Genomic DNA, 27,089 nt, shown 5'->3' with positions numbered 1-27,089 from the left:
CGTGCACCACCACCCCGTGCAATACCACCCCGTGCACCACCACCCCGTGCAATACCACCCCGTGCACCAACACCCCTTGCACCAACACCCCGTGCAATACCACCCCGTGCACCACCACCCCTTGCACCACCACCCCGTGCAATACCACCCCGTGCACCACCACCCCTTGCACCAACACCCCGTGCACCACCACCCCGTGCACCACCACCCCGTGCAATACCACCCCGTGCACCACCACCCCTTGCACCACCACCCCGTGCACCAACACCCCGTGCACCACCACCCCGTGCACCACCACCCCGTGCAATACCACCCCGTGCACCACCACCCCTTGCACCACCACCCCGTGCAATACCACCCCGTGCACCACCGCCCCGTGCACCAACACCCCGTGCAATACCACCCCGTGCACCAACACCCCGTGCACCACCACCCCGTGCACCAACACCCCGTGCACCACCGCCCCGTGCACCACCGCCCCGTGCACCACCACCCCGTGCACCACCACCCCGTGCACCACCACCCCGTGCACCACCACCCCGTGCAATACCACCCCGTGCACCACCACCCCGTGTAATACCACCCCGTGCACCACCACCCCGTGCAATACCACCCCGTGCACCACCACCCCGTGCACCACCACCCCGTGCACCACCACCCCGTGCCCCCCCCGCAGCCCCGCCCCGTGCCCCCCCCCCCCCCCGCAGCCCCGCCCGCCTCCCGGGGCCGTCCCCGCCCGGCCCGGCCCGGCCATGGCGCTGCGGATGCTCCTTGCCCGCGCCCTGCGCCTCCTGCCCCGCGGCGCCGCCGCCGCCGCCCCCCGCCGCCCGCCCCCGGCCCCGGCCCCGGCCGGCCCCGGCCCCTCGGCTCCCCCCCGGCCGCCCCCCGCCTTCCTCTCCCTCTCCCTCTCCCTCTCCTCCTTCCTCCGGCGCCCGGCTGCCGGGCTGGCGGCTGCGGCTCGGCGATGCCGCCGCGGGCCCTGCCTGGCCCTGGCGCTGGGGCTGGCGCTGGCCGAGCCGCGGCTGGAGGAGCGGCGCCGGGCTGAGGCGGCCTGCGGCAGCATCCAGGTGGGACGGGGGGGGGGCTTGGGGCCGGGGGGGGCCCTCGGGGCCCTCAGGAGGGGCTTGGGGCTGGGGGGAGCCCCCTGAGACCCTCCTGAGGGGCTTGGGGTCGGGGGGAGCCCTCAGAGCCCTCAGGAGCCCCTCAGGGCCAGGGGGGGAGCCCTCGGAGCCCTCCTGGGGCTTCAAGGTTGGAGAGAGCCCCCTGAGGCCCTCCTGAGGGGCTTGGGGCTGAGGGGGGCCCTCAGGAGCCCCTCAGGGCCCTTAGGAGGGGCTGGGGGTCGGGGGGAGCCCTCGGAGCCCTCCTGGGGGCTTCAGGGTTGTGGGGAGCCCCCTGAGGCCCTCCTGAGGGGCTTGGGGCTCTGAGGGCTCCCCCCCCCGACCCCCAGGAGCCCCTCAGGGCTGGGGGGAGCCCTCGGGGCCCTCTTGGAGGCTTCAGGGTTTTGGGGAGCCTCCTGAGGGGCTCGGGGCCAGGACCCGGTGGGCTCCGTGTGTGTGTGTGTGTGTGTAGGGGGGGCTGGTGCTGTCCAGCCAGCTGTCAGCGCGCTTTGGGGTTTTCCAGGGGGTAAAAGCAGACTCGGGGCCTTCCCATGGCCTTGGTTGGATCCCGCGTTCTTCCATGGGTGCTGATTTTCTCTGAGGTGCCCCCCACCGGGCTTCGGGCTCCCCAGCCCGTGCTGGGTGTTGTTGCCCCCCTCCATGGCCCCGTCCCCTGCCCGCGTTCCCCAGCAGGGCCAGGCAGGTGTCAGAGGTGCTCGGGGGCCGTATAACAGCCGGCCTCACTTTAGAAGCATTTAGTGAGACGTCAGAAAACACTGTTGATGTTACAGCCTCGTGAGCGGCTCCTCCTTCCCGTTCCTCTTCCCCTGTACCTAGGAAAGGACCCCTTCGGTAATGTTTTTTTTAAGGGGTAACTTGTTTTAGACAAAACCACGCTGCCTGCTAAACGCTTTCCCTGTATTTACAGTGACCCGCCGGGTGCAGGTCAGCCCGTGGTCCCCTCGCCCTGAGGGCAGAGATGACATTTCTCTGGTCCACCACGTCACTGCTGGGCTGATGGCTTGGGGAGTCCCAGCCCGCTCAGGCTGAGCACGAGGTGTCACGAAATGCCTGCGTTGTGCTGTAACGCCAAGGGTACTTCTCTGCGCCCCCCCGTGCTGGTTCGTGCTGCCTCTCTTCTGAAAAACATTTTTTTTTTTTTGTTAACTGTTGCCCTTTTTGTTCCTTTCAGACGGTGTTCGTCAGGAAGAACAAGGCACCGAAAAATCCGCTGAGCTCTTTCCGCTGGCGAGGCTTCAGGCTGGAGGAATATCTCATCGGGCAGCCCCTCGGGAAGGGCTGCAGCGCGGCCGTCTACAAGGCAGCTATTCCCTCGCCTCCCAACGGCCAGGGGAGCGCGCAGAGCAGCCGCCTCGCCGGAGAGGGGCAGCAGGATCGTACGGCCGGAGAGCAGCCCGCAGCCAAACCCCAGCAGGAGGAGGCTTTCCCATTAGCCATCAAAATGATGTGGAACATCTCGGTAAGGAGCCGGTTCTTAATCTCCTCGCCTGTCACCTGGGGGAAACGTTTTAACGCTTAAGCCTCGAAAGCTCCGGTTACGTCGCTGGGGATGAAGGGGTCAAAACAAAGCTGTTGGTGCTGTGACGCGGGTGGCTGGGGGATGCTCACGGAGCACGTAATTAACGGCTGTTATTCCTCTGGACTCGGTCCCCGTGGTGTTGGAGAGCTGCTCTTGGGGCAGCTGTTGGTCGTGGAGGCGGTGCTGCCGGCAGAAAATGCATCGTGGAAGCTGGCTGTCGTGAACCAGGAGGCACTGGAAAAAAAACACACACTGCTACCGGTGCCCTGGCAATCTGCCGCCCCGTCAGCGGCAGGACAGAAATAGATTTTCTGTCGCAGAGCAGGTGGGGAGGTCAGCACTCGCCAGTCCCCCGTGGCGAGGTCGGGCAGGAGCCGTGGCAGGGTTTCTCAGCCCGGGTGCCTCTGGTGACCCACGCCCTCGCCCCCACCGACCCCCACGTAAAACAAACGCGTGTGTGTCTCTCGCTGAAGGGTGTTTGTGGCGTTGGGTGGGACGAGGGGATATTCTCAAGGAGTTTTCCAACATCTGAAATCCCGTGGGCTTCGTAAGCGCAGGTTCCTTGAGCTTTTTTGTTTGTTTGTTTGTTTTTTTGTGGTTGAATTAGAGGGTGCATTTAAAGAGCTGAACGGACTTCCTTGTGCAAGTAAAGGCCTCGCCACATCCCTCGGTAAATTCTCCGAGTCCTTAATTACCTTCCCCGGCTTCTTTCTCAATGCAGCGAAGGGAGTCCCTTCATTCTAGCCCACAGTTTAACTTCAGACGCAGTGCCCTGGACGATCTGCTCCCCCTTTGCGCTGGGGCTGGGTGATTTGGGAGCTAAGGCTTTGCCCCCAGCGTGCTGTCACGTTGCTGTTGCAGGCCGGTTCTTCGAGTGAAGCCATCCTGGACGCTATGGGCCGCGAGCTCGTTCCAGCCACCCGGACCGCCTTAGCCGGAGAATACGGAGCTGTCTCGTGCCGCAGGTATGGTGCCTGTGGAAATGGCAGCAGGCCTCAGAACTCCGCGTGCTGATTTCAGCCATCTTCATCCGTCAGTTCCCTTTGCAGCACGTCGGTACCGCAGAGCAGGCAGCCAGAGGTCTCCGTAATAGTTCTTGGGAATAAATTAACGCGAAGGCTTGGGGTTATTTGGTGCACGCGTATGTTTTTATCTGCGTGACGATGCTTTCACAAGTGCCTCAGACAAACGTCAGGCGGGAGCGTGCTTCTGGCTGTCCTGGAGATTTTTCTCTGGTGTGCTTTTCTCTAGCGCGGTTAGGGAACGGAACAGCAGCGCTGCTGTTCTAACAGTGATTTCACACGGCCTTGTTTGCCTTGAGGAGCAGTACTGTGTCGGGCTTGCTGGCGTTCAGGGAATGCCTACAGCTCAGCTGCGTGCTTCCCTCTGGGTTGATGGCTTAGGCTAGAAGGGTTTCGAAAGGATTACGGGGCTCTGCTTTGGGTCCTGGAAGTGCTCTGACGGGACCGCGGCCAGGCGCTTCTGTACCCTGTGCCTTTGTTTTCCTGTGGGTAAAATGCATAAAGCGTTTTGGTATCTGCAAATGAAAGTGTTAGCTTTGTTTAAAAAAAAAAAGGGGGGGGGGGGCTTTTTAATTCTGCTTTTTAATTACCGAAGTAAGCAGCCACACTCCGTACTAATTTGGCACTGTGTTAAAAGGCCAGTGAGGTGAAACTGGGCCTGCCCCTGGTTGGGTTCTGAAACGGGTGCAGGGAAGGGAGGCAGAAACTGCTGATCGCTAAATGGGCAAAACAAATAAACGGTGGTGAGAATGCAGAGGGAAAACGACTGCGTTCCCCCTCCTCCACCCGAGGGAGAGGTGGGCAAACGGCATAAAGGTGGCAAACTGCCCAGGAACTTTTAAATTGTCCTGAGTTTAACCATCTTTTTATTCAAAAAAGTGCCTTTTTTTTTTTCCAAACGGAAACAATGGAGTCTGCAGTCCAGATTGTCCGATTTAAATTTCAAATAGGCCTCAGCTGCCAATACAAATGAATAATGAATGCTGCTTGGCGCCTCGCTAGCCTGAGGATGCAACAGGCAAGCCAAAGAGATGTTTGACATTCGGGGGGGGAGAGGGAGGAGAGATGTGTTCTGCAGATGTGTGGAGGCAACCTGCCTTCCTCCCGCCTGTGCCACAGAACAGAGGGTCCGAGGTGATATGGCTAGGGAGAATGTCACCTCTTTTTGCCTAGCAAAGCTGTTTTTTTTAGTTGTTATTTATTTTTCCTTTCTCAGAAGCTCCTTTTTGATCCAAGAAGCGGCCTGTGACTAACCCACCTCTGTCAGTGGTATGAAAAGGCGGCTAGGGTCTGACTAAAATGAAAGGCTGCCCGTTGCCAGTCAGCCTTTCCTGCAAAGCTCCCTTGGCAGCGCGGGTGCAGTACCAGTATATCCTGTTCTTCCCTCGTGGTGTGGGAAATCCAGTTACAGCACGATCTTCCTGACAGCCGCGGGTGAAGTATCAGCCCGGGTACCCTCTGCTGGCGCAGCAGCAGCTCTGCGCTGGGGATGACAGCTTGGTTTGCTCTGGGAGCTGCCAGGGTACAACAAAACGGGTGCTTGAAACTCTGCGGGAGCTGCTGGGACCTGCCCACCGCTGCGGTCGGTCTGCTCGAGCTGTGGGTGCTCTGCAGCACCGTGGAAAATGCTGGGCAGAGGTGGGGGGTTTGGAATTTGGCCACGAGGGCGGTGAGGTTGCTGTCGGTGCTCTTTGTAACCCGGAGGTTTCCAGGAACGTGGGTATTTGAGCACTGGCTCAGTGCACAGGCCTGTAACCTGCACTTGGCAGCCCCGCTGCTCCCCGCAGTGAGGTTTGCAAAGCAGTGGGCAAACACGTCTGTTCTGCAGCGGGGCCCCAAAATTAGTGGAGGGGGTAATGAAAAATAATCTTGGAGGTAACAGAGACGCACCTGTGGTAAATGACAGCCAAAGAGGAGATGTGTAACTCCTTGGTACGCACACTTCTGCACAGGAAACCTGTCCTCAGGAGGAAGAAGCTGCAGCCTCATCCAAACATAATCCAGGTGATCCGAGCCTTCACGTCCTCCGTTCCTTTGCTGCCCGGAGCCTTCACGGACTATCCCGATGTTCTTCCGCTGAGCCTGAATCCCAGAGGCATCGGTCACAGCCGCACGCTCTTCTTGGTGATGAAGAAGTAGGTGGGGAGAAGCTGGGCGCGTGACTCAGGCTTTGTGAGCCTGTGCACGCTGCTGCTGCGTGGGGTCCTTGTAAGGATTTGGGCTGGGTTGCTGCCAGAAACACCGTGCGTGCTTGGGAACATGCTTCCCGAGGCCTGCTCCGGGTCTTTGAGGCTTTAGCTCTTGTTGGACCATCAAGGCAAGCTGTCCTTTTGAGCTATTGCCCCAAATGGATGTGAGAAATGCTGGGCTTGTCCCTGTTCGCCTGCCCTTTGAAGCCTGAATTTTGCCCCCAGCTGGAGACAGAGCAGAATCAGCAATGAGATTCGTTAGTGCTTCGTTAGGGTGTCTCGGTTGGGTTCTGCCTTCACTGGGTACGGCTGTGGCATCGACACAAACCCACCTTGCATTTTCCACTCGTGTTCTGCCCACAGGTGGAGAAGCACTCTGTCCTCTTTGTGTTTCAGGAGTGAGTTCTTCTGACTTGTGCATCTCCTTGTTATGCTCATCCAATCTGTGTTATTAATCTGCCCCCTCTCACGCACAGCACAAAATCTGTACATAAGGACCTGTGAGAACGATCCCCGAGACCCTCCCCGATCCCCGAGACCCTCCCCGTGCTGTCTGAGAGGAGCTTTATTTGCAGTTGTAGAGTTGCACAGTGGTGGATGTTGTAAAACAGGCTTTGAGAACAGCGAGCAGGGGAGAGGTGTGAAATCGAGGCTAGGAGGCGAGAAGGCATCGCAGAGTGCAGGAGGAGCGTGGCGTGCGGCAGGGCGCCGGGTCCCCAGGCAGCCAGCACTGGGGCCGAACTGGGAGCAGGAAGGTTCCCGGCCGCTAACGCGGGTGTTCTCCTCGTTCTCACCAGTTACCCCTGCACCCTGCGCCAGTATTTGAGGGACAACAGTCCAGATGCTCGTCTCTCCACGATGATGATTTTACAGCTGTTGGAAGGCGTGGACCATCTTGTTCGCCACGGGGTAGCGCACAGAGACCTCAAGTCTGACAACATCCTGGTGGAATTCGATTCGGGTACGTAGAGCGCCGGGTCTAAGCGATGACGAAGGCAGAGGCAGACGTGGTGCCAGCGGAGGCACTCGGGGAAGTCCCAACCCAGGCGTACCGTTAGGGATAAAAGGAGCATCAGAGCTTTTCAGGGATCTCTGGATTGCTTGTTAGCTTTGTGCTTGCTGTCACTGCAGCAGCATGGAAGCCATTTGTTGCACGTGTGCCTCAGGTTTTGGGTCATTAAAACAGATTCTAACCGGCTGTTGTGCTGTAATCAGAGGGAGAGGTGCAACGAGCCCTCGTTGCACGAGCAAAGCGAACGTTGGCTCGGCACAGAGACGTTCGCTACCACCACGTTCATGGGGGTGGAGGTGCCTTGGCTCCGGGCTCTTGGCTCTGCCATTCCTCACTAACAGAGCAGTGCAGAGTGCTTCTAAAATCCCCACCTCGCACTCAGGTCGGTGGTGCTGCACCCTGCGCTGATTAAATGTCGCTTGGAAGGAAGGAGAACTGGCAGTGTTAAAGCCACAAGCAATGTTTTCATCATCTTGTTCTCCTGTCGTCCAGTTCAACCGAGATTTTAATTACCTGAGCTCTTTTTTCGCGTGATTGAGATTCATATGGGCAGGAAACAATAGCAGGCAGCCAGATCTGTGTAATTAAAGGTCTTGGTACAGCAGCTCTGGAATATTTTCAGCGATACTAATGCCATCTTTCTTTTCTTGGAGGAAAAGCTTCTCTGGAGCTATGCTGAATGTGGTTAGGAATGATTAAAGCATTGATTTTTCCATACCAGAGTCTGGAGAAGTAATGATTCTACTTTGCAACGTTTGACTTGTCATCGGGACAAGAGCTGTTCGCCGATGCAAAATGCTGTTAACTAAGCCCCAGCCTTTTTTGCTAGAGTTCAGTGTGTGTCCTTGTCTGTAGCTTTTGCTATAGGTAAAAACAAAAGTGGAAAAATGAAAAGACTCCTCTGTCATTTATCAGCTCCTAGTTTTACGTGCCCTTGTTACGAAATCTGCAGCACTTTGTCAGGCACACGCTCCGCGGAGAGAAATGACGTCCTCTGACAGGGAAACAGAAGAACAAGTTTTGTTTCAGCAAAGCCAGTTTTTCTCCTAATAATACAGAGGAGAAGCAGGAGAACAGCATGTGGTCACGATGATTCCCGGGGGTATTGCTACTGTTCCTGAGGACTGTCCCTGCTGCTGATGTGCTGGGCTGTTTCCTACAGCCAGGTACTCCTGAGCCGAGTGCTAACCCTGCTGCCCCTCTGTCCTTTGCAGCTGGCTGCCCCTGGCTGGTGATCACAGACTTCGGTTGCTGCCTGGCAGACGACAGCATCGGCCTGAGGCTGCCTTTCACCAGCTCGTACGTGGATCGGGGTGGCAATGGCTGTCTTATGGCACCCGAGGTAAATCCTCCTGCGGTAGCTGTTGGCGTCGCTGGCTGCGGGCTTGTGCTGCTGGGGGTAAAAGTTTCAGCAGCAGCCGCGGTGCAGGCTGTGGAGGCTGTGATCGGAACGTGGAAAAGGGTGGGATTAGGTCTAGGAGGAGCGAATAGCGGAGGGGATGCGTGCACAGCACTTCGCTGCTGTTTGTGCCTGAACCTTCCCCCCGATTCAACGAATTCAGATTCTTCCGTGGTCTTTTGTGATCTGTCCTGAAATCCGCTGCGATCAGGTCGGGCATTTTGTAGCTGTTCTTGCTGATTGACTTAACCCGCTCATGCAGCGCGTTACCTGTAGCGTGTTGCTGTGGCAGTGTTCTCATCCCTCTCTCCCCTTGGAGAGCCGTGACTGCAAAGCAGCATGTTCTACCTTGTGCTGCTGTTGTTAAACACCTGTGCCTTAATAAAGCACATCCTGGTCGCCCCCCCCCGTGCTGAGCATTTGTTGAACAAAATCATCCACGTCTCTTGTCTCTTAAATCCCAAATGAAACATCCCTAGGGCCCTGGTGTGAACGCTGGTCAGAGGTAACAGCTAAAGCCTGGATGCAATGGCCAAAAATCTTCCCAATGTCCTGGCGGGCTGAGCAGCGCTGAAGGCCCAGGGCATGCCCCTAGAAAATATTTATTCAGAGCTCTTCATTCTGGCTTCCCTGTCACTGTGCATTTCTCACGCAGGTGATCACAGCGTCACCAGGTCCAGGCACGGTGATCAACTACAGCAAAGCTGACGCCTGGGCCGTTGGAGCAATCGCCTACGAAATCCTCGGCCTGGCAAATCCTTTCTATGGCCACGGGGACTCGACCCTGGAAAGCAGAAGTTACCGTGAGGATCAGCTGCCGAGCCTGCCCGATCGCGTGCCCCCCGAGGTGAGGCAGGTGATAAAGCTGCTGCTTCAGAGGGATCCCGACAAGGTAAGGAGCTCTGTTGCCTTGAACAAGTCTAATTTGGGAGTATTGTTCGTAGGTCATCCTGCTCTATAGTGCTCCAGGTGCAACAACCTGTAATGCAGGTACCGTTGGCGCCTAGATGACGATGGAAGACTAACGCAGGTTTTTGCAGGGATTTCAGCAGATGTTTGCGTCAGTGACTGGCCCCTGAGTTGGGGTTTACGTGCAGTTGCCTGATGATGATATTCACAAAGAGCTTTTTTGTTTGTGGGGACCGTGCAGTGCCTCGGAGGAGGCCTGGGGTACTTCTGGCGCAGCAGATGTGACGTGATTTAACCTGAGCGCAGCTGGATGAGCTAACTTTCCCTCTCACTCCTTTTGCAGAGGCTGTCTGCTAGAGTTGCTGCTAACGTGCTTCACTTAAGCCTCTGGGGTGAAAGTGTTCTAGCATCCAAGACCCTGAAACCCGACCAGATGGTTGCCTGGCTTCTGTGCCAGTCCGCGGCCACTTTGCTCCTGGACGGACTGGTGGATAAAAGCCGGGTGGAAACCAAAATGAAGATGTGCTTTTTCGCAAACCTCGACTACGAAGACCTCTGGGCAGCAATTTTCTTGTTGCTGGCCTTGAGAAACCGGTCTGGGTGAGGAGTACAACGCGGGGCATGACCACGCAGGAGATAAATGGCACCTTCTAAAAGCATGTAGGAATTTGTCTTTTCTGTCTGCGTGGAATCCTGTAGTACTTCAGGGGAAAAATCTGCAGGCCTGTGTTTAAGAGGTCGAGTGTTATCTATAGCAAGTGTTAGTGCACTAGTACACTGCTAGGGGCTGCGTCCTTGCCTCATTACTCCTTCGGTGAGGGTTTGCAGAACGTGCAGGTGTCCTGGGGTAAGCGGTTGGGTTTGCTTCCATTTGGGAATTCACAGTTGACTTTGAAGTCACGAGTTGAGTGAAGCGAGTTCCTTTTCAGAACAGGGCGTGTGCGGAAGGAGGTAAGGTCTAGCTGCTCTTCACACGGAAACGTCACGGATTTAAGCAATACACGAAGAAAGCTGAACTGACAAAAGGACGTACAGCCTGCCTTCTCTTAGGGAAACTCTTGTGAGCCTTGCTTCTCTTCAGATTATACTCCTCTGCAGCCACAGATGTGTCCTGCTATGCTTACAGTCATATATAACATAGTGGCAGCCTCAAAGCCTCCTGCAGAGGTGCTGAGTGGTAAGGTGAGCGCGGAGCAGTGCAGTTTAACAAGTCTCTTGTGACGCCAGTCTGTTTGACGTGCCCGTTTTTGCTGATTAACGAGGAACTAACACCCTTTGGCTGGGGAGCACAGAGACCCCAGTGTTGGGACACCAGCAGTCATGTTAATGAAAACATCCTTTGAGTTCATGTCTGTAACGGTGTTAAGAGGAACTGGGGGAGAATGTTGTTGATGCTGGTTGCACAATAAACGGGTGATTAAGCTCTGATGCTGAGTGGATTCTCTAAATCTCGTCTGTCTCTGTTCACCAGATCCACATCTCAGGCTGGAGGCCTGTGAGGCAGTCAGTGGTACCTTAAAAAGTCATCCAACTTTTCTAGTCCTGGCTGGAACGAGTTACTTTATTCTGCCAGGGGGAGTTTCCTGCCAAGCGAGCACTCCTGCCTGAGGAGCAGACCCCGCCTCGTCAATGTGCGCATTTGTGCCCCTCTGACAGCTCTTGCAGTCTCTGTCTGGTTCAGTGGTGGTGCAAAACCACCTGCCAGGGACTGGCCCTGCTTGTTTTACGACCTAGCAAGAGAAAGCTGCGTGCTGGCCCAGCAAACGTGCTGGGAAGTCAAGTGACAGCACAGTGAAGTCACCTAACGCCCGATTTAGAAACACGATGAGAGCACAGCATGCGGCTGGGCCCGTAAAGAAGGCTCAGCAAAGAGCACGGATCCTTGGCAATCATGGAAAATGATCCCTTGGGGGGAAAAAAATGTTTCAGGAAAAAAAGAACTTGTAAATCTCGGTCCGAAGCCAACGTGGGAGAGTGTCACCAGTTCAGAACCGCGAGTGGGCGTGCAGAGCTGTGCTGCTCGTCCCGTGGCCCCCAGCCAACACCCGCTCCGATTTGAAGCGTGTCGTCATCGGGCCAGCCAGGGTTTGGTCTGTGCCAGCTATCATGCACACATTTGCTGTGCTAGCTGCAGAGAGAGGAGACTTGCTTCCCCTTGAAAGTATCTCATTTCATCTCTCTGTCCTTGCAAACGGCCTGAAACACTGGCTGTGCTGCACCGCTTAGTGTTCTTAAATTCCTATTTCTGCTGCTCGTTTGCCTTTTGTGCACCTACAATTTGCCAGAGTTCAGACATTTTCCGTTTTGTTTCACTGCCATTCTTCCAGTTAATGAGACACTTGGTAAGATTCCTCAGCGTTCTGGATGCTTTTGCAACATGTAGGTAAAAAATACCCACTGTGGCAATGTACCAAACACTGCCTGCCTTTTGTAGCTGCAGGTGAGCCAAAGCACGAGGTTTCCCCGCACGTTTCCAGTTTCCCGGTCATGCAAATTGCAGCTAATCCTCACCGGAGGTGCAGGAGGCAAAGCTGCTTGCTGCCTCGCTCCTGCTGGGGGGGGGGATCAGAAAGGGGATCATGGGCGGGTGTGGGGACGTGAGGTCTGTGCCCTCGCTGGGCAGCCGCAGCAGCAGCCCCTCCTGCTGCACTTTGAACCCCAGGAGGGTGACACGGCCGAGCCGCTTGGCTCTTGGCCCAGCCAGGACAGGGCTGTGCTCCACGGCCGTGCCGTGCGTGGGGCAGAGGGTGGTTGGGTGCTCTGGGGGCAGGATGAGGCTCCTGCTCCACGCTGGCTGCGGCGAGCTGCTGCCCCGGGCAGCCCGGCTCGCTGCTCGACGGCTGCTCACATCCTCTGTGGCGGCGGCCGCCCCGTGCCACGGCCGAGCCGGTCCCTGCCTGCCACCCACGGCTCCGTGCAGCGGGGCCCCTCGCTGCTGGAGCTCGAGCTTCAACGTGCCCCCCAGCGCCGAGTTCGTGGCCCGGCCTGTGGGCGTCTGCTCCATGCTGAGGCTTCCCATCCGGGCCTCGGCAGAGGGGCTGGATGCAGCTTTCGTCGGCGTCCCCCTGGACACGGGCACATCCAACCGGCCGGGAGCCAGGTAAGGGCAAGGTGCGGCGCGAGAGGAGCCCCGGAGCTGTGTTCCTGCCCACCCGCCTGGCTCTGCTCCCCCCTGGCAGCTCCTCCCGACTGTGCTCGCCCACCCAGGTTCGGCCCGCGCCAGATCCGGGCCGAGTCGGCGATGGTGAGGAGGTACAACACCAGCACCGGGGCGGCACCTTTCGACTCCCTCCTGGTGGCTGACATCGGAGACGTGAACGTGAACCTCTACAACCTGCCCGCCAGCTGCCGCCTCATCCGCGAGGCCTACCAGAAGATCGTGGCCTCCGGCTGCGTGCCCCTCACCTTGGGTAAGGACCCTGGGGAGCCGCAGCCCCCCGCCACGCCGCAGAGGCAGTCAGGAGACAGCTCAGCTGTCGGCGATGCGCTTTTGGTGCCCTGCTGAGCGGGACCCAGAGCGTCCCTCCGAAAAGTTTCCAGCCCAAACGAGCGACCTGCAGCGTGCTGATTTGCACGAGGCGTGATTTCCACGTGCGCTGAAGTTTCCAGCGGTCGCAGCTCCGCATCACTAAAGGAAGCCTGTGCGTGTAGAGTAACAAGGGGCAAATTATGGGTTACGGGTTCCTCGGGAGTGAATCATTTATTTATAACCTGTGCCAAGGGTCCCACTCCATGGGCTTCCCATACCAACACAGTCATGAGTCTGTGGGCCTCCTATTCCTCTTGTTTTCCCGAGGAGGGGAGAGGAGAGGAAGCAACCTGCACCAAGGAGCCTCGGGTTTCCCCGAGGAAACGCAGCCCTGCCTCTCTGGGGTGTATAAACGAGTGCGGTATAAATGCAAGGGGGGAAAAAAATCACCAGGGAACAAATATAACGAGGGCGAGCTCCTTTTGCAGGGTGTTACATCCTCTTCTTCGTCCTGCTGCAGGTGGAGATCACACCATCACGTACCCCATCCTGCAGGCCGTGGCAGAAAAGTGAGTTTTTGACCTGGAAATATAGAATACGGGCCCGTGGTGGATTTGGGGCCACAAGGTGTGGGATGGGTACTAACGGGCCCGCCCCGTCTCGCCTAGACACGGCCCCGTGGGGCTGGTGCACGTGGATGCTCACACCGACACCGGCGACAGGGCCCTGGGGGAGAAGATCTACCACGGGACCCCGTTCCGGCGCTGCGTGGACGAAGGGCTGCTGGACTGCAGCCGCGTGGCTCAGATCGGCATCCGGGGCTCCTCCTATGCCCCCGATCCTTACAAGTACTGCCGGGACCAGGTGGGCTCAGCCGCGGCTGCTTTCGCTCCCCAGCAGCTCTGAGAGCTGGGAAATCACCAGCTGAAAGCTGCTCAGAATTAATAGGGGCGCGAAAATTAATAGGGTTCCTGCCTCCTGGCCTCATTTCCATAAATCCTCGCTGAGGCTGCGCCTTGTCGGGGGGGGGGCGAACGCTGAGCTCGTGCATCCTGCAGGGTTTCCGGGTGGTGCTGGCCGAGGACTGCTGGCTCAAGTCCCTGGTGCCGCTGATGGCGGAGGTGAGGCAGCAGATGGGGGACAAGCCGGTCTACATCAGCTTCGATATCGACGGGCTGGACCCCGCCTACGCCCCGGGAACTGGGACGCCGGAGATAGCCGGGCTCACGCCCGCACAGGTGAGGGGCGCTCGGCTGCCTTTCTCAGAGGGAAGGGGATGCTTGTGTCACCCCCGAACGTCCCCCTCCCTCCTCAGGGGGACGTTTGTCTCCCGTTAAAGGAGGCCGTAGGGTAGGAAATAACCGAATGTCGTCCGCGTAGGCTGGGTCCTCAGCAGGTTCCCTCTTCTGTGCAAGGGGCAAGCAGGACCCAAAGCGATCTGCGAGGTCAAACGCGTTCCTTGAGCCCAAGTCTGTTTTCTTCCCAGGCTTTGGAGATCATTCGCGGCTGCAAGGGGCTGAATATAGTGGGATGCGACCTTGTTGAAGTCGCACCGATGTACGATGTCTCCGGTGGGTCCAAAGAAGCCTCGTTTGGGTCTGTGCAAGGCGTCCCGTGGGCTGGGAAGGGGCTTGCACCCGTCTTTCATTTTCGCTAGATGCCACCTAGTGTTGAAAGCCACGCAGCGGGCACTGGGTGATGCCCTAAGCAGCGTGCCAGGAGCTGTCAGAACTGCTTATGGTCATCCCACGTCAGTGGGGCGAAAAGGCAGGCGTCGGGGGCCGCTTGCTGCGTGACGACACTGAGGGAAATGCAAAGCAGCGACGGGCTTGGGGGGCTAAATGCCCCCCGTCCCCTGGTCACAGCCCTGGGAAACGCTTTGCCGGCGGAGAGGTTGGGCAGCTCGGCCAGGCTGGGGGTTGCCAGCGTGGCACCGGCAGCGGTTCCGAGACACAGCAGTCTCAAAGTGGGCAGATAAAGAAGTAATAAAACCAAAAACCGGGCAAGTGAAGAAAAATCAATGTTGAAAAAATCAATTCAGTACATAAAGCTGGCGGTCTTGCACAAGGCTCGTGTCGCGTGACAGGCACAGCCGCAGCTCAGTGCTGCTCGTGGGGCTGGCGTTGTCACACGCCTTCCCAGGCACTTCCCAGGTCCTGCTGGGGCAAGGAGGGAGCCCTTCTCGTGTCTGGTACCCGTGTTAGCCGCCCGTGGCTCCCTGCGGAGGGTCCCCTCCCTTCCAAGGCAAGGCGTTGGGGAACAAAACCAGAGGCTTCAGCAGCCGGCAGTGCCGTGGTGGTGCAGGGACAGGCAGCTGCAGGTAGTTTTGGGAGGGCTGCGGGACTGGGCAAAGGAGCACGGTAACGTCCCGCCTGCGTTAGGAAAGGGGCAAGAACGAGAAATGCCAGAGGCGGCTGAGTGCTGCGGGTGAAAGCAGTCCGGCATTCATAGCCTCATTTTTATTTATTTATTTTTCTCTCTCTGTCTTTTCGTAGGTAACACGGCCCTCTTAGGGGCCAATCTGCTGTTTGAAATGTTGTGCGTCCTTCCCAGAGTGAAAACAATGTGAGGGCAGCTCCTGCCCGGCCCAGGACCCCTCTGCAGGTCGTAAAGGTAAAGCAGCACCACCAGAGACACCGTGACAGACCTCAGTCCTTCAGAGTCCTGCTCTCTCCTCCACTTGCAGCGAACGCGTGCTTTTCGGTACGGAATAAATGCCATTTCCTGCTAGAAGTGGTAATTTCAAGCTCATAAAGTGCGGATGGGTTTTGAACAGCGCGCTTACTGCTGTCTGTAGGATCTGAGTTCGCTCGGGAAGGAAAAAGATGAGGCTAATGGCACTGCCGCTGCAGGGGGAACGACTCACCTGGCAGCTCTGCTCATACAGGACCATTACAAACCTGTCACTGGTAAAAGGCTTTTCCCAGTAAGAGACAGAAGCAGGACAGCTAACGTAGAGCTTTAGAGGGTGGCTGAGCGAGCGGCACCTGTGGCTCATTCTGGCAGCTGGGGCTTTTCTGAGCTGGCGTGGACACGAGGTCGGTTTGCACACGGAAACACAGAGCCACCTCATCACACATTAAAATAGTTTATTTTGGTTGCGAATCTGTAATCGCCTTAAAACAAAATGACATCAGTGCCTGGTCACAAATACAAAAAAAAAAAAGAGAGAAAAAAGAAAAAAAAAACAAAAACAAACAAGACAAGTTTGCCAAATAAGTTAATTTCCCTCCCTCCCCAGTATCAAAAGTGCAAAATACGAACTTTGTTTTCAGTCCCACTTCTCAGGCTGTGTTCGCGTACTAGTTCTGGCAGGCTCTCAGAGAGCAGAGGAGCGGAGTCACTGCTCCTGCCGCGCTCAGCCAAGGGAAGAGTTGTGCACGACCTTCAGGCTCGGGGCCTGTTTCCCTTTGCCGTAAGGACGTTTTGCTTCGGTTTCTGAGTGGGGGGTGTTTGCTTGGGCGTCACCAAATAGTGCGTTGGGACTGAATTTCCTCAATCTTTGGATTACGAACTACCATGTGCATAACAGAATAGCCAGTGCATTTCGCCGACGACATATTACGATGCGGGTCAAGCGCCGCGGTGGGCGGCAGGTTAGAAAATTATTGGGGAGAGGGGGGTCACGGCTTGCACTTGCTGGGAGAGGGTGGACAGATCTCAGGCGTAAGCAGCAGCTGAGAGGCCTCTGACCACGCTCCTCTACCAGAAAGCAAGCACCCAGTGCTCCGTGACAGTTGCCAGAACTACCTAAAATGGATGATTTTAGACCAGTTTAGCACGTGCTGCAGCCCCTGAAAGAAGATTTTCTGCAAAAGAGCGACACGTGGGTGCTGTACGTCTGCAGCCGAGTTAGTCTGAGCTGGCTGAGAGCAGCGAGGGGCAGTTACAGCAGCGGTTGCAGCTACAGAGGAGCTGTAGTCCTGGCTGGCCGGGGGGCTGCTGCAAGTGCTCATTCAACAAAACTCAGGCAGACGGGGCTGTTCAGCTGTGCTAAAACACAAATAAAAGGGTTCCAGCATGTGTGCATCACAGAAATTGTATCCTGAAGGCCACAAGGCCATAGCTTTTGCTTACTTGGGGCAGAGGTGATTCCCTTGCTGTAGTACAACTAGGCACTTTTTTTCCTAAATTAAGTGTCGAGTTTTCTTCAGGTTCCTGACTAGCTGAAGAGCTGGCAGATGGATTCGTTGCTCCTCATTCCCTACCCAAATAGTGTGTTTGTGTGTGTATACATATATATATATTTGCTTTTACAAGCAGTTAAAAGTTATGCGGAGCCTTCCCCTTGGCGGTTGTCCACTCGGCTGCAACCTCATTCCAGCTACCTCCTTGCACAGCGAGTTTGGGAGAAGCACAAGCGCGCTACAGCGATCGTTCCAGCCCAAATGCCATCAAGTCTCACAACGGCAGGCCGATGCAGCGCTGTGTGTGCGCCTCGTAGCTTCCTTTTCTTCCTTTCCCCTCCCTATTTCTAACATCTCATTCACGCGACAGCACAAGCTGCAGCCCGGAGTCTGCTGAGCTAAAATTAAGCAGCCTCACGTAAGGCCGGGTGGTAGCACGGCAGCCTTTATTGGGAAGTACGTTGTGTGCAGCGCTGGGGTTACCTGCTCAGGTAAGGTGGTAACTAAAGAAGGCAAGGGTGGGGTGAGCTTTTAGCCAACGCCACGCGCTCACCAAGTGCTTTAGCATCAGGGGCAGAGCCTCACGCAAAGGGCGCCCCGCTCCCAACCTCATGGTTCGGCAGTCCTGCGACCTGACGCTCTGCAAGCTACTCCCACAGCAGGACTTGGGTTCCTGCACCGTGCAGAGGGAGGAGACACCGCAAGGGTCGGCCCCGGAGCGGTAAGAAGGGAACAGGAGCCCTGCAGGATTTCAGTCCCGGCCGTGGAAAGAAACCCTTTGGCTTTGCTTCATCGTCTGAAGAGCTGAAAGCAACCGCGAGCCTGCTGCTTGCCTTCCCCTGCCTTACAACCGGGTGGCCTCCTTCCCCCTCGATGCTGTAAGTGGCTGTCGGAGCATTGCTCGAGCAAAGCATAAACCAAACTGTGCTTTGCAGCTGTTCTAGCTTTACACAGACCTATGTGTTTAAAAAGGAGAAAAACCAAAAAGCAACAAGAGAAAAAAAAAAAAAAAGAAAAACAACAAAACCAAGGCAGCCTGCATGTTGAGAAACAAATGTCTGTGGCAGGACCGAAACGGGCGAGACGCTGAAGCATCTTAAACCCACACCTGAAACAAAACGAGCCTCGCACGTAAGCGACGGTCTGGTGAGATAACAGCACTTCTGGGGCAACATTTCAAGAACGCGGTCATCGACGAATTAGGTTCCTCGATACAACGAAAGGTCGGTTTGTACTACAGATGTGAGGGTGTTGGAAAGGAGCCCGAACCGACTCCCTAGCAGTAGGTAGAGTTTCTTTTACACATCTACTGGCTCACAGCAGCGTATGCCTACAATCTGAGGACACGGTTAAAGTTATGGCTCTAAGATACATAGTCTAAAACTGACAGAAGCAGAAAGGCATCTGGAAAACGATGTGACATTTAAATGGCTCAACACCTTTACAGTATTTACGGCTGTGCAAAACCCCTTCCCCTCCCTGGTTACGGTTTTAGCTGGTGAAGCTGCACGTGGAACTATTACACGAGGAGCAGGAAACATGCAGATCGCCTACTAGCCCGCCCCGCAGGTGAGTCCCAGCTACAGGTTTGCTATGAGGGAGGTGCTCCCGGCCACCCTCTAGGCCACTTACCCCGGGAAAGCCGATCGGTACGACTGGTGGGAAGCCTTTTGGAGGAGGGTCTGTAGGGTCTTGCCACTGTTACACCATGCACCATGGGCTAAGCACGTGGGGAAGGGGTGGGGGAGAGAACCACGACCCGCGCTGCGGAACTGGCCGCGTTCAGTCCGGACCGAGTCGCCGCGGCTGAGAGGTCAGGGATTTTCTTCAACCGAGGTGAAACAAGAGGTGGATCGAGGGTGGCTCGGGAAGCAGACGCGGCAGGATGAGAAGGGGAAAATGGCCTTCTTGGCTCTGCGATAGTACGGCATCCAAACGTGAGAACGATTCGGTGGAGGGCGTTTCAGCGCGTTTCGTTGCGCTCCAGGGCTCTGGATACGGGGAGAGATTTTTCTGGTCGCCGTCCCTCAGAGAATTCATCTAAAACGTAAGGTCCGTTCATCACGATTGTTTGGTTATTCCGGAAAGAGCGGTCCCTCGTCATCTTCATAAAAAGTGTGTTAGAATCTCTTTAAAAGCCCTCAGTCTAGCGCGGGCCACGAGGGGATGTAGAACCTCTGTAAGGAGCCCTCGAGAAGGCGTTCCATCCAAAAGGACAATTTATGCAATTTGTTTTTAATGGATCTAGATCCTGGGCTGCAGGAGGATTTCCCTCTGGCTTCGGTGTGCAGCGGGGAATCGTAGTCCTCACACGACCCCATGGTTCCCCCCTCGTCTCCTGATCTGTGAGGCTTAAAGAGGCAGAAGTATTTCTTGTGGCCGTTCAGGGCCAGGACGTAGCCCGTGTAGTCGCGCTCCAGGAAATGCTTGTCGTACTGGTTCGGGATGGGAGCGGCGTCCTGCGCGAACTCCAGCAGGTACTCCAGCCACTCGCGGTGCTTGTCCAGGCTCAGGAAGGAGAAATGAAGAGAGCTGCTCCTGGGAGAAGAGCAGAGGAAAAGCAGGATGAGCACGGCTTCCAAGTCAGGCTGGAGGTCTATGGGACGGGGAAGCGTTGGTAAATGAGGGCGGAGGCAGAGCTGTGTTTCTATAGCTCCTTTTTTTGACCCGCTTCAGTACGGGTGACAATTATGAGTGTGCAGCACTGTCATGCTCCACCAGTGTTATGGAAAAAGGGTACAAAAGAAGCAGGAGCAGTGCTAGACCCATCCATCCACCTTCACTGAGTGAAGGACAAGGAAGGCCGCTCGGTTTTTGGCAGCTTGTCACCACTGAAGCGTGTGGAGGCCGCTTTGTTTGCTCCAAGCGTTCCCTCTTGGCAGAGCCCAAACCACTCCCAACTTTTCATCAGGGCAGCATTAGGCAAGGTGTTAAAACAGTACCAGAAACCTGAGAAAGGGCCCCAACCTACCCTGTGAACGTGTAGACTTCCAGGGCAAACTTCTGGAGGAGGGCGGTTTTCGTGGAGTTCGAGAGGATCAAGACCACGTTCATGTGACCCGGCCTGAGGCGTACCAGGTTGCTGTTATAGTTGATGTCTGTGAGCTCGGTCACCTCCACAAAGCCTTTTTTGGGAACCCTGCTGCAACGAAACAACGACTGAGTGAAAGGGGAACGAAGGAACAGCAGCAAACAAGGTCAGGGAAATTGAACTTGTCCCTCTGCCTTATGCCAGTCGGTCCCCAAGGCAGTTAAATTGGAGCAGCCTGCACCTGCAAAGCCAGAGCTGGATCTTCCTCAACAAGCGCGTCAGACCTTTGCCTTCCCACTGAGGATCTTGTCTGGGGCAAACTCAAGAGGTTACGAGGGGCGCAGAGAGGAAGAACAGCTTTTATGTATGATAGGGAAGAGCAGCTGGATGCAACGAGGCCTGCTGTAAAGCCCCAGCTTTTCCTGGATTCTCAAAGCAGCTGCTTTCTCTCCCACGGTGGCGGGAATCACGTAATAACTAAGTTTCTGAACCCATGTCCCTGCTGCCCAGAGTCCGGCTAAATGCCACCCCCTTGTGCCTTTCTGTGCCTGCACTGCCCCCTGCAACGACTGCACTACGTCCATGCAGCTCTGGTGCTTCTCTGCCTAACGCTCTCTGTGCTCCCTCTTTTCACAGTCACTCCCCAAACAGTAATTCAGCAGAAAACATTCTGGAGAGAATAGAGAGGGAACCTGTTACTCTCTTTGCTGAAGTTTGTGTCGTTCTTCTCAGTCTTTGTGGTCGCCTCTTCCTTCTCAGAGGGAGGAGAGTCTCTTGTGTCGCTGGAGTCACTGCAAAGGAATTATTTGGGCGTTGTTTAAAGGGCCACTTTGGACAGGGACACTGCTGGCTGGACTGTAAGACCTAGGGCATTTTGGCATGCACTCACCTGAAAGCCTGAACAATAACAGTGCCAAAGAGAATGAAGAGCGCAGAGAAGAGCAAGGACAGCAGGGGCATCATTTCTCGCCTGAGGGAAGATTTGCAAACGGCAATCAGGTCTGCGAGTCGCACGATTTCTGCTTGAATTTCATCTGCTGTCTACCTCAAACAACACCCTGCAGTTTCCCCAGAAACACGGTTTATGTTCAGGGGTCTTAAACGTGATCCAGACTTGGAGCACTACCCTGCTTCCCCCCAAAAGGAGGAGGACAAAAACGGATCCATTTTAAAGGGAGGCTAAGGGGAAAGGGTGGAAAGCAACACTGGATAGGGATGGCCTGTTTTCAGGGGTGCAATATCCATGCTTTACCTCAAGGCCAGTGCTTGAGGCAGAAGCTGTTGTCACTGTGGTGTCACCGCTCCTCACCTTAACCTCAAGAGAATACAGGGACCTGCCTATTTTGGTATGTTCTCAATTCCTGTTAATCTGAGCCTGGTTCTACTACGCATTTGAACAAGAGAGCAGCAATCCTGCTCCCTGTCGAGACTCGTGAGCGCCCAGTCCGTACCAGTTACTGTGAAACAAACTGTCCCAGCAGTCCAAGACGTAATCCAGCGTGGAGTAGAACCATCGGATAAGGAACATCTGTTTGAGAAAAAGGAAAAAAGAAAAAGGCGAGTGACAAAACTGTCATCCACAGCACTGATGTGACTCGTACCCCCCTGAACCGAACCCCAGGCCCAAAGCAGCTTGGGGGTGTGCCACGAGCTCTTCCTTCCCTGAGCAAGCACGCTTACAGGAGTCGTGCCTTGGTATTGTAAGGCGTAGTTCCCACTAACGACTGTAACAGAACTGCCCAAGAAGGTTTCACAGGTGTTAAGCAGCTGGAAACATCAGACACTTACGGGAGCAAGCTCGTCACGCAAGTCTGTCAGGACAGTCTCTGAGGAGAGAAGGCCAGGGTCCGTCCTCAGCTGGTCCAGAAGGTCCAGGAGGATGAAGTTGTCCTCTTTGCTGCCTTGCCAGGCCTCCTCCAAGGCTTTGTAGACGATCTTTCCTGCGTTGTTGCGCCTCTCCAGAATGACCACCTGGACAAAGCAACGACACGACAGGTGTCAGACAGGAAGGGACTTTTTTGGGACAGATGTTACGCTTCAAATCCCTGCCCAGAATTAGGAGTCAGCTCAAGGTACAGCAGCCTCCGCAGAGTGATGTGAGTTAGAATAACAGGCGAAAAGAAGCAGCAGAAGAAAACAAAGGTAACGCTCACGGCCGATTTTCCACGGTACTTCTCCTCATCCATCAGCAAGGCGTCTGCAAATTCCGGCTGCCGCTCGTTATAGATGTGTGCAAACCTCAGCACGTCTTTCGTGTTGGCCACAGCAAAAGTCAAAAACGCCTCGTAAGTCTCAGCAAACTTATCGCCTTCTCCGGTAAGCAAGACCACGCAGTGCCTAGGCAACACAAGGGAGAGGGCACGTTAAGAGCTCTCTTTCTGCTAGCCAGAATGATGCTGACGGGACAGAAACCCCACCTGTTAGTTTTGGGCATACTTTTGAAAGCCTGCTCCTGCCTTCCGTGCGATCAGCTCTCCAGCCTGCCGTCCCATCTCTCCTTCCTTCTACCTGCCCTCTGTCCCAAGATGTGCCCAGTAAAGGCACAAAAACTGTCAAACTGCGTGGATGCCCAGCACCCTCCAATGCAGTCATTTCCTTCCTCCCTCTAAAGGTTTTACATGTCATTCAGAATCAAACAAAAAGTGGCTCTAGAAGCAACCCCAGAACCTCGGGGGACAAAACAGGTTTCCGAGGAACCTTACTTCCGCTGACGGTGCGACTTCTTCACGGGACACAGCTCCTGAAACAGCCTCTGGTTGGTGAGTCTGGCTGCCATGAGGAACTTATTCTGGGAAAGGAAGTCGTCGATGAGTTGCTTCTTCATATCTCGTGCCTAGCGAGGACAAAGAGCAGAGGTGGTCGCTAAGCGGTCTGAGGAGAGTAAAGCTGTTCCAAAGTTCTTGTCTGAAGGCTGCCAGCCGTCACAGTCCTCACTGAAACGTGCTTGGTGAGAAAACCTCTGCGCCCATTTCACAGCCCTACCTGCACAACATCCGCGGGCTTGTCGATGTGCTCCTTGAAGACCATCATGGTCGGAGTGTAGACGTTGATGTTGTACTGACTGGACAACTCTTCGGTCCCTCTGAGCCCAACGTACACGTAACCAAAGGACAAGTAGTCTCTGTATGCAAAGGCAGTCAGCTGGACGGGAAGAAAGCGCCGGTACACGTTTACATTAGAGAGCCAACAATGTGTTTTCCCCCAAGTGCCCGTGTTAACTTGGCTTCGAGAGCACCTCCTGCTGTTTAAATGCCATCGGGCGTGTGCTGTAAGAGGTAAAAGCCGCTCTGTTCCCTCGCTGAGCTGCAGTTTGTGCGCTCTTAGTTACCGTACAGACAGCCCTAATGGATCCACAGCTTTTTGTTTTTTTTTAAACAAGCTGACATTTTGCACGGCAGCAGGGGTTTCTTAGGAAACGGCCTTTCCAATAACCCAAATTAGGGTGCTGCAAAAAGCTCTCCTTACTAGGCTAGTGCGCCTCTGTGGCTGGCAACCCCAAAACCTGCCCACCCCTTTACATCTGCTCAGGCTACACCCGTGTCGGGGCAGCAAAGCCAACTACTCACACAGTCGGTCACCCGGCCGCGCTGTGTCTGACCGCTGCGAATTAACTCGCCCTCTTAGAACTGGAAATACTGTGCAGAGGCATTGGTCCACCCCTGCTCACAACAACCCCGCGTTTTCTTTCGGGACAGCTGGGTTTATTAGAGAGTCAAAATCCAGCCACAGAAATTGTGTTACCTTGTACAATAACGGCACAACCGGCATGTGATCGAACAGAAGGACGTGGGGCTTGTTTTCTTTCTTCCAGTTGGATAGAAAGCGGACGTAGTTTTTATCTGTAATCTTTAAACAGAGTCAGAATGTTAGTGTAACCTCACGACAGTTAGTTAGCCGTACAATTAGGTGCCTGAACCGGGTCTGAGAAAGCTGTCCAGGTGTTTCAGAAAGCGGGCTGTTGATTTGTCCTTGCAGCTGTCACAGCTATGTGGCATGGCCACAGTATTCTTAAACGAGGAGGCAGCAGGTAGCTCGTGTCTGGGTTTACGAGGGCTGTACCACGTTACCCCAAGGGGTGGAAGGCAGCTCCTGCCAGGTGATAACCCAAAACAGTCACAAATGTGCAGCTTTCACGTGGCTCTTGTTAGCCACGGGGTGTTACAGCTGGGAGAGCAGCAGACACACTGCAGACACGCAACGAGCCCGTCCACGAAGGGAAGAAGTGATACGGAGCCCTGTCGTACGCTTGCTTCCAAGCCACCTCCAGGGTTTGTGGCTGTCACTACAGCTCTCAGCACACCTCGCTTAGATCCTCTCGCGACTTGGGCTGAATTAAACAGATCTGACACCGAAGCGGCTGAAGAGCCCTGACTATCCAGACAGCCACCAGAAGCAACCAGCACACCACACGCCGCTCTCGCTAAAACGTACCTTTTCCACGAGATTCCCCGGCAGCAGGTTCTCCACGAACTGCCGCAGGTTCTCTCGAATGACGGCGTTGTGGAAGAAGGTTATTTTCCCGTTCATCAGCCCCAGTATCGATGGCGTGCTGTGAGCACCTAGGTGATGGGCGAGGCGCCTCTCGTACCCGGCGTGAACGACTCCGATGCCCACTCCTGCAGCGGGAGAGCGAGTCGACGTAAAAGATCACTGACGACCCAACCCCTCAAAACAGAAAGCTGAGTTTTAAGACCCCTCCCCTTGTCCAGCCCCCTCCTTGGGAGCTGTTTGGGTCAGGGTCCCTCCTAACTCTGTACTTTCCTACTGAAGTCGCTTGAAACTTGTGTTTAAAACTGATAGCGTTATCAAGGGAGAGAGAGAACATGCTGGCCCCTTCTGTTCTGCCCGCTGACGTCGCGTGCACTACAGGAACACCCGCTGGAGGACAAGCAAGCAGGGACCAGAAGGCCTTTGTGTCCTGCTGCCTGCTGAGCCTACTTTTTTGGGAACATGTGTGCAAGAAAAACAAGCTGGGGACGGAGAGAGCAAGTAGAAACTCTCTTGCTGGCACCCAAGTATGTTTCTGATCTGGTTGCCGTATTCTGCGGGGATCTTTGCTTATCAAAGCCATCCAAGTTCAGGACAGAACCCTGCAGCATTTACGTATCAGCCCTCGGCCACACAGTCATTTCTGATCATCAGCCTCTGGCTAAACCGCTCGCCTTACAGACAGGGGAAAAGGCACCTTGCCCTCACCATCCCTGGGACACCTGAGGGAACGACAGTGAAACGTCTGCGTAGAGAGAACCGAAACTCTGTGAGTCAGTAGGAGAGCCTGTTTTCTTCCCTCATTTCTAAGGCTTAGCCTCATCAATTACGTTGTTATTAACGCCCAGGAAAGGGTTAGGATCATGGATAAATCTCTGAGGCATTCAATGGGCTAAACTTAGCATTCCAGAGCCGAAGGCGGTCGCTGCAGCTGTTGGCAGAAAACTTCTCCCCAGCTTCGTTCCGCTGGGAAGCCTCGCCCGACCCAAGTGGCCTCATCCTTACCCAGCGCCTCCAGTTCCTGAGCAACTTCCTTCCACACGGGCTCGATGTGGATGCAGCTGAAGCACCAGTCTGAGGTTATTTTAATGAGGTAAGGTTTCTTGAAACTATCTGGCACGATGTCGTTGACGTAATGCGAAAAGTGGAGCAAATACTTCTCATCAGAGGCGTCGCGTCTCTCCGAATTAAAGGGGAAGTGGAAAAAGGACTCATCGAAATAGAAGCCTTCGTGGAAGTGGTGGAACTGGCGATGCTGGTGCTGGGAGAAGCCCTGGCTCTCCCCAGCATCACCGTAGCGATCGAAGTTTGCCCTCTTTTCCTCGTTGGAGAGAATCTGGGGAGCAGATGACAGAAGAAAAGATGCCTTACATAAGCTCTGGGTGGCGGTGTGACAACTCTCCTTGACCACCGAGGGTTCTTTCAGTGCAGCATAAAGTGCCGAAACGTTCGCTAAGCAGCAAGAAGTCCTGTAGAGAACTTCCACGAGGGATAATTTGAGCTGTCCAAAGCAGGGCAGCAGTGACCACGGCTTACATCAGCCCCAGAACGTGCCCACGTCTGCATGACACAGCCAGGGCTGTACGGGTGCCGCGCACACATTCTCCTCCTACCTTGGAAGCTTTTCAGGGAGCATAGGGCCGACCCCTTTGCAAACTTTTCCACCAGCAGCCTGCCGTGTAGGCGTCAAGAGAAAAAGCAAAGCAGCGTGCGCAACAGCAAGGTCCCTTCGCTTATTGATTAACGAGGTCCCTTCGCTTTGATGGTAATGAGAGTGGGTGCTGAGCACCGAGAGCGCCTTACCTCGTAGGCCTTGCTGATCTGGATGAATTTGTCCTCTGCTCCTGGATCCTTGTTTTTGTCGGGGTGCCTGGGGGCAGAGCGAAAGGCAGGGGCTGTATTCCTGCGGGAAGGGGCCGGCAGCTCCCAGGGGGATGCCTGGAGCACCCGCAGCAGCAGCCCCTGCTCGAGCCGGGCTTTCACACCGGGGCCGGGCTTCCCTTACCCCAACCCTGCACCCGGGGGGTCCTCCCCTTCACCGGGTGTTCCCCATCACACCGGAGAGGGCCTCGGGCTGAACGGAGGGGCCGTGTGGATGGGTACCGGGGCCGTTTGACCGGGTACGGGAGCCCTATGGCCGGGTACCGGGGCCATTTGGGTTCGTACCAGAGCCCAATGTCCGGGTACCGGGGCCCTTTGGATGGGTACTGAGGCCCTGTGACGGGGTACCGGAGCCCAATGTCCGGGCACTGAGGCCCTGTGACCGGGTACCGGGGCCCTATGGCCGGGTACCGGAGCCCAATGTCCGGGTACCGGGGCCCTTTGGATGGGTACCGAGGCCCTGTGACCGGGTACCGGAGCCCTATGGCCGGACACCAGGGCCCTATGACCGGGTACCGGGGCCCTTTGGATGGGTACCGAGGCCCTGTGACCGGGTACCGGGGCCCTATGACCGGACACCAGGGCCCTACGGCCGACTACCGGGGACATTCAGGATTCGCACCGGGGCCCTGCGTCCGGGTCCCAGGGCCCCGCCGCCCGCCCCCTCCCGGCACCGTACCCCACGTACCACTCCCGGGCCAGCCTCTTGTACGCCTTCTTAATGTCGGCCTGGCTGGAGCCTCGCCCCACTCCCAGCACCCGGTACGGGTCGAAATCGGCCGCGCCGAGCGCCGCCAGCAGCAGCAGCAGCAGCAGCAGGGCGGCGGCGCAGGCCGGGCCCGCGCGGCCCAGCTCCATGGCGGGCCCCGGCCCCGGCCCCGGCCCCGCGCCGCTTCCGGCGCTCCCTCCCCGCCGTTGCCACGGG

The 27,089-nt window shown here is 56.0% G+C and overlaps 3 protein-coding genes across 4 annotated transcripts; 2 read left to right on the top strand and 1 right to left on the bottom strand.

The window, feature by feature from the left end:
* The first annotated feature begins 740 nt into the window (after window positions 1-740).
* Window positions 741-10,596, top strand: PINK1 (PTEN induced kinase 1). Its single transcript, XM_083802989.1, has 8 exons — window positions 741-1,067; window positions 2,290-2,577; window positions 3,499-3,602; window positions 5,612-5,794; window positions 6,646-6,809; window positions 8,075-8,202; window positions 8,915-9,151; window positions 9,512-10,596. The coding sequence occupies exons 1-8, from the start codon at window positions 753-755 to the stop codon at window positions 9,770-9,772; spliced, it is 1,680 nt and encodes a 559-aa protein (XP_083659115.1). The 5' UTR covers window positions 741-752; the 3' UTR covers window positions 9,773-10,596.
* Window positions 10,597-11,829: 1,233 nt separating this feature from the next.
* Window positions 11,830-15,367, top strand: AGMAT (agmatinase (putative)). The gene is made up of 7 exons (XM_083803003.1): window positions 11,830-12,268; window positions 12,376-12,578; window positions 13,158-13,206; window positions 13,306-13,501; window positions 13,696-13,875; window positions 14,124-14,208; window positions 15,133-15,367. The coding sequence occupies exons 1-7, from the start codon at window positions 11,940-11,942 to the stop codon at window positions 15,204-15,206; spliced, it is 1,116 nt and encodes a 371-aa protein (XP_083659129.1). The 5' UTR covers window positions 11,830-11,939; the 3' UTR covers window positions 15,207-15,367.
* Window positions 15,368-15,709: 342 nt separating this feature from the next.
* On the bottom strand, window positions 15,710-27,077 carry DNAJC16 (DnaJ heat shock protein family (Hsp40) member C16). Of its 2 annotated transcripts, none has more exons than XM_083802981.1 (14): window positions 26,853-27,077; window positions 26,087-26,153; window positions 25,289-25,619; window positions 24,227-24,411; window positions 23,537-23,641; window positions 22,778-22,936; window positions 22,498-22,628; window positions 21,949-22,132; window positions 21,584-21,766; window positions 21,247-21,323; window positions 20,685-20,765; window positions 20,488-20,586; window positions 19,736-19,906; window positions 15,710-19,302 (listed from the first exon to the last, which is right to left on the bottom strand). In XM_083802981.1, the coding sequence occupies exons 1-14, from the start codon at window positions 27,020-27,022 to the stop codon at window positions 18,906-18,908; spliced, it is 2,340 nt and encodes a 779-aa protein (XP_083659107.1). In that variant the 5' UTR covers window positions 27,023-27,077; the 3' UTR covers window positions 15,710-18,905. The 2 variants fall into 2 exon arrangements, with proteins under 2 accessions (XP_083659107.1, XP_083659108.1); XM_083802982.1 differs by having other exon boundaries at window positions 19,736-19,903.
* Between the last annotated feature and the right edge of the window lie 12 nt (window positions 27,078-27,089).

The sequence above is a fragment of the Anser anser genome (genome assembly GCF_964211835.1).
Source record: "Anser anser genome assembly, chromosome: 17".
Lineage (NCBI taxonomy): Eukaryota > Metazoa > Chordata > Aves > Anseriformes > Anatidae > Anser > Anser anser.
This window is presented reverse-complemented; position numbering and strand designations above follow the sequence as displayed.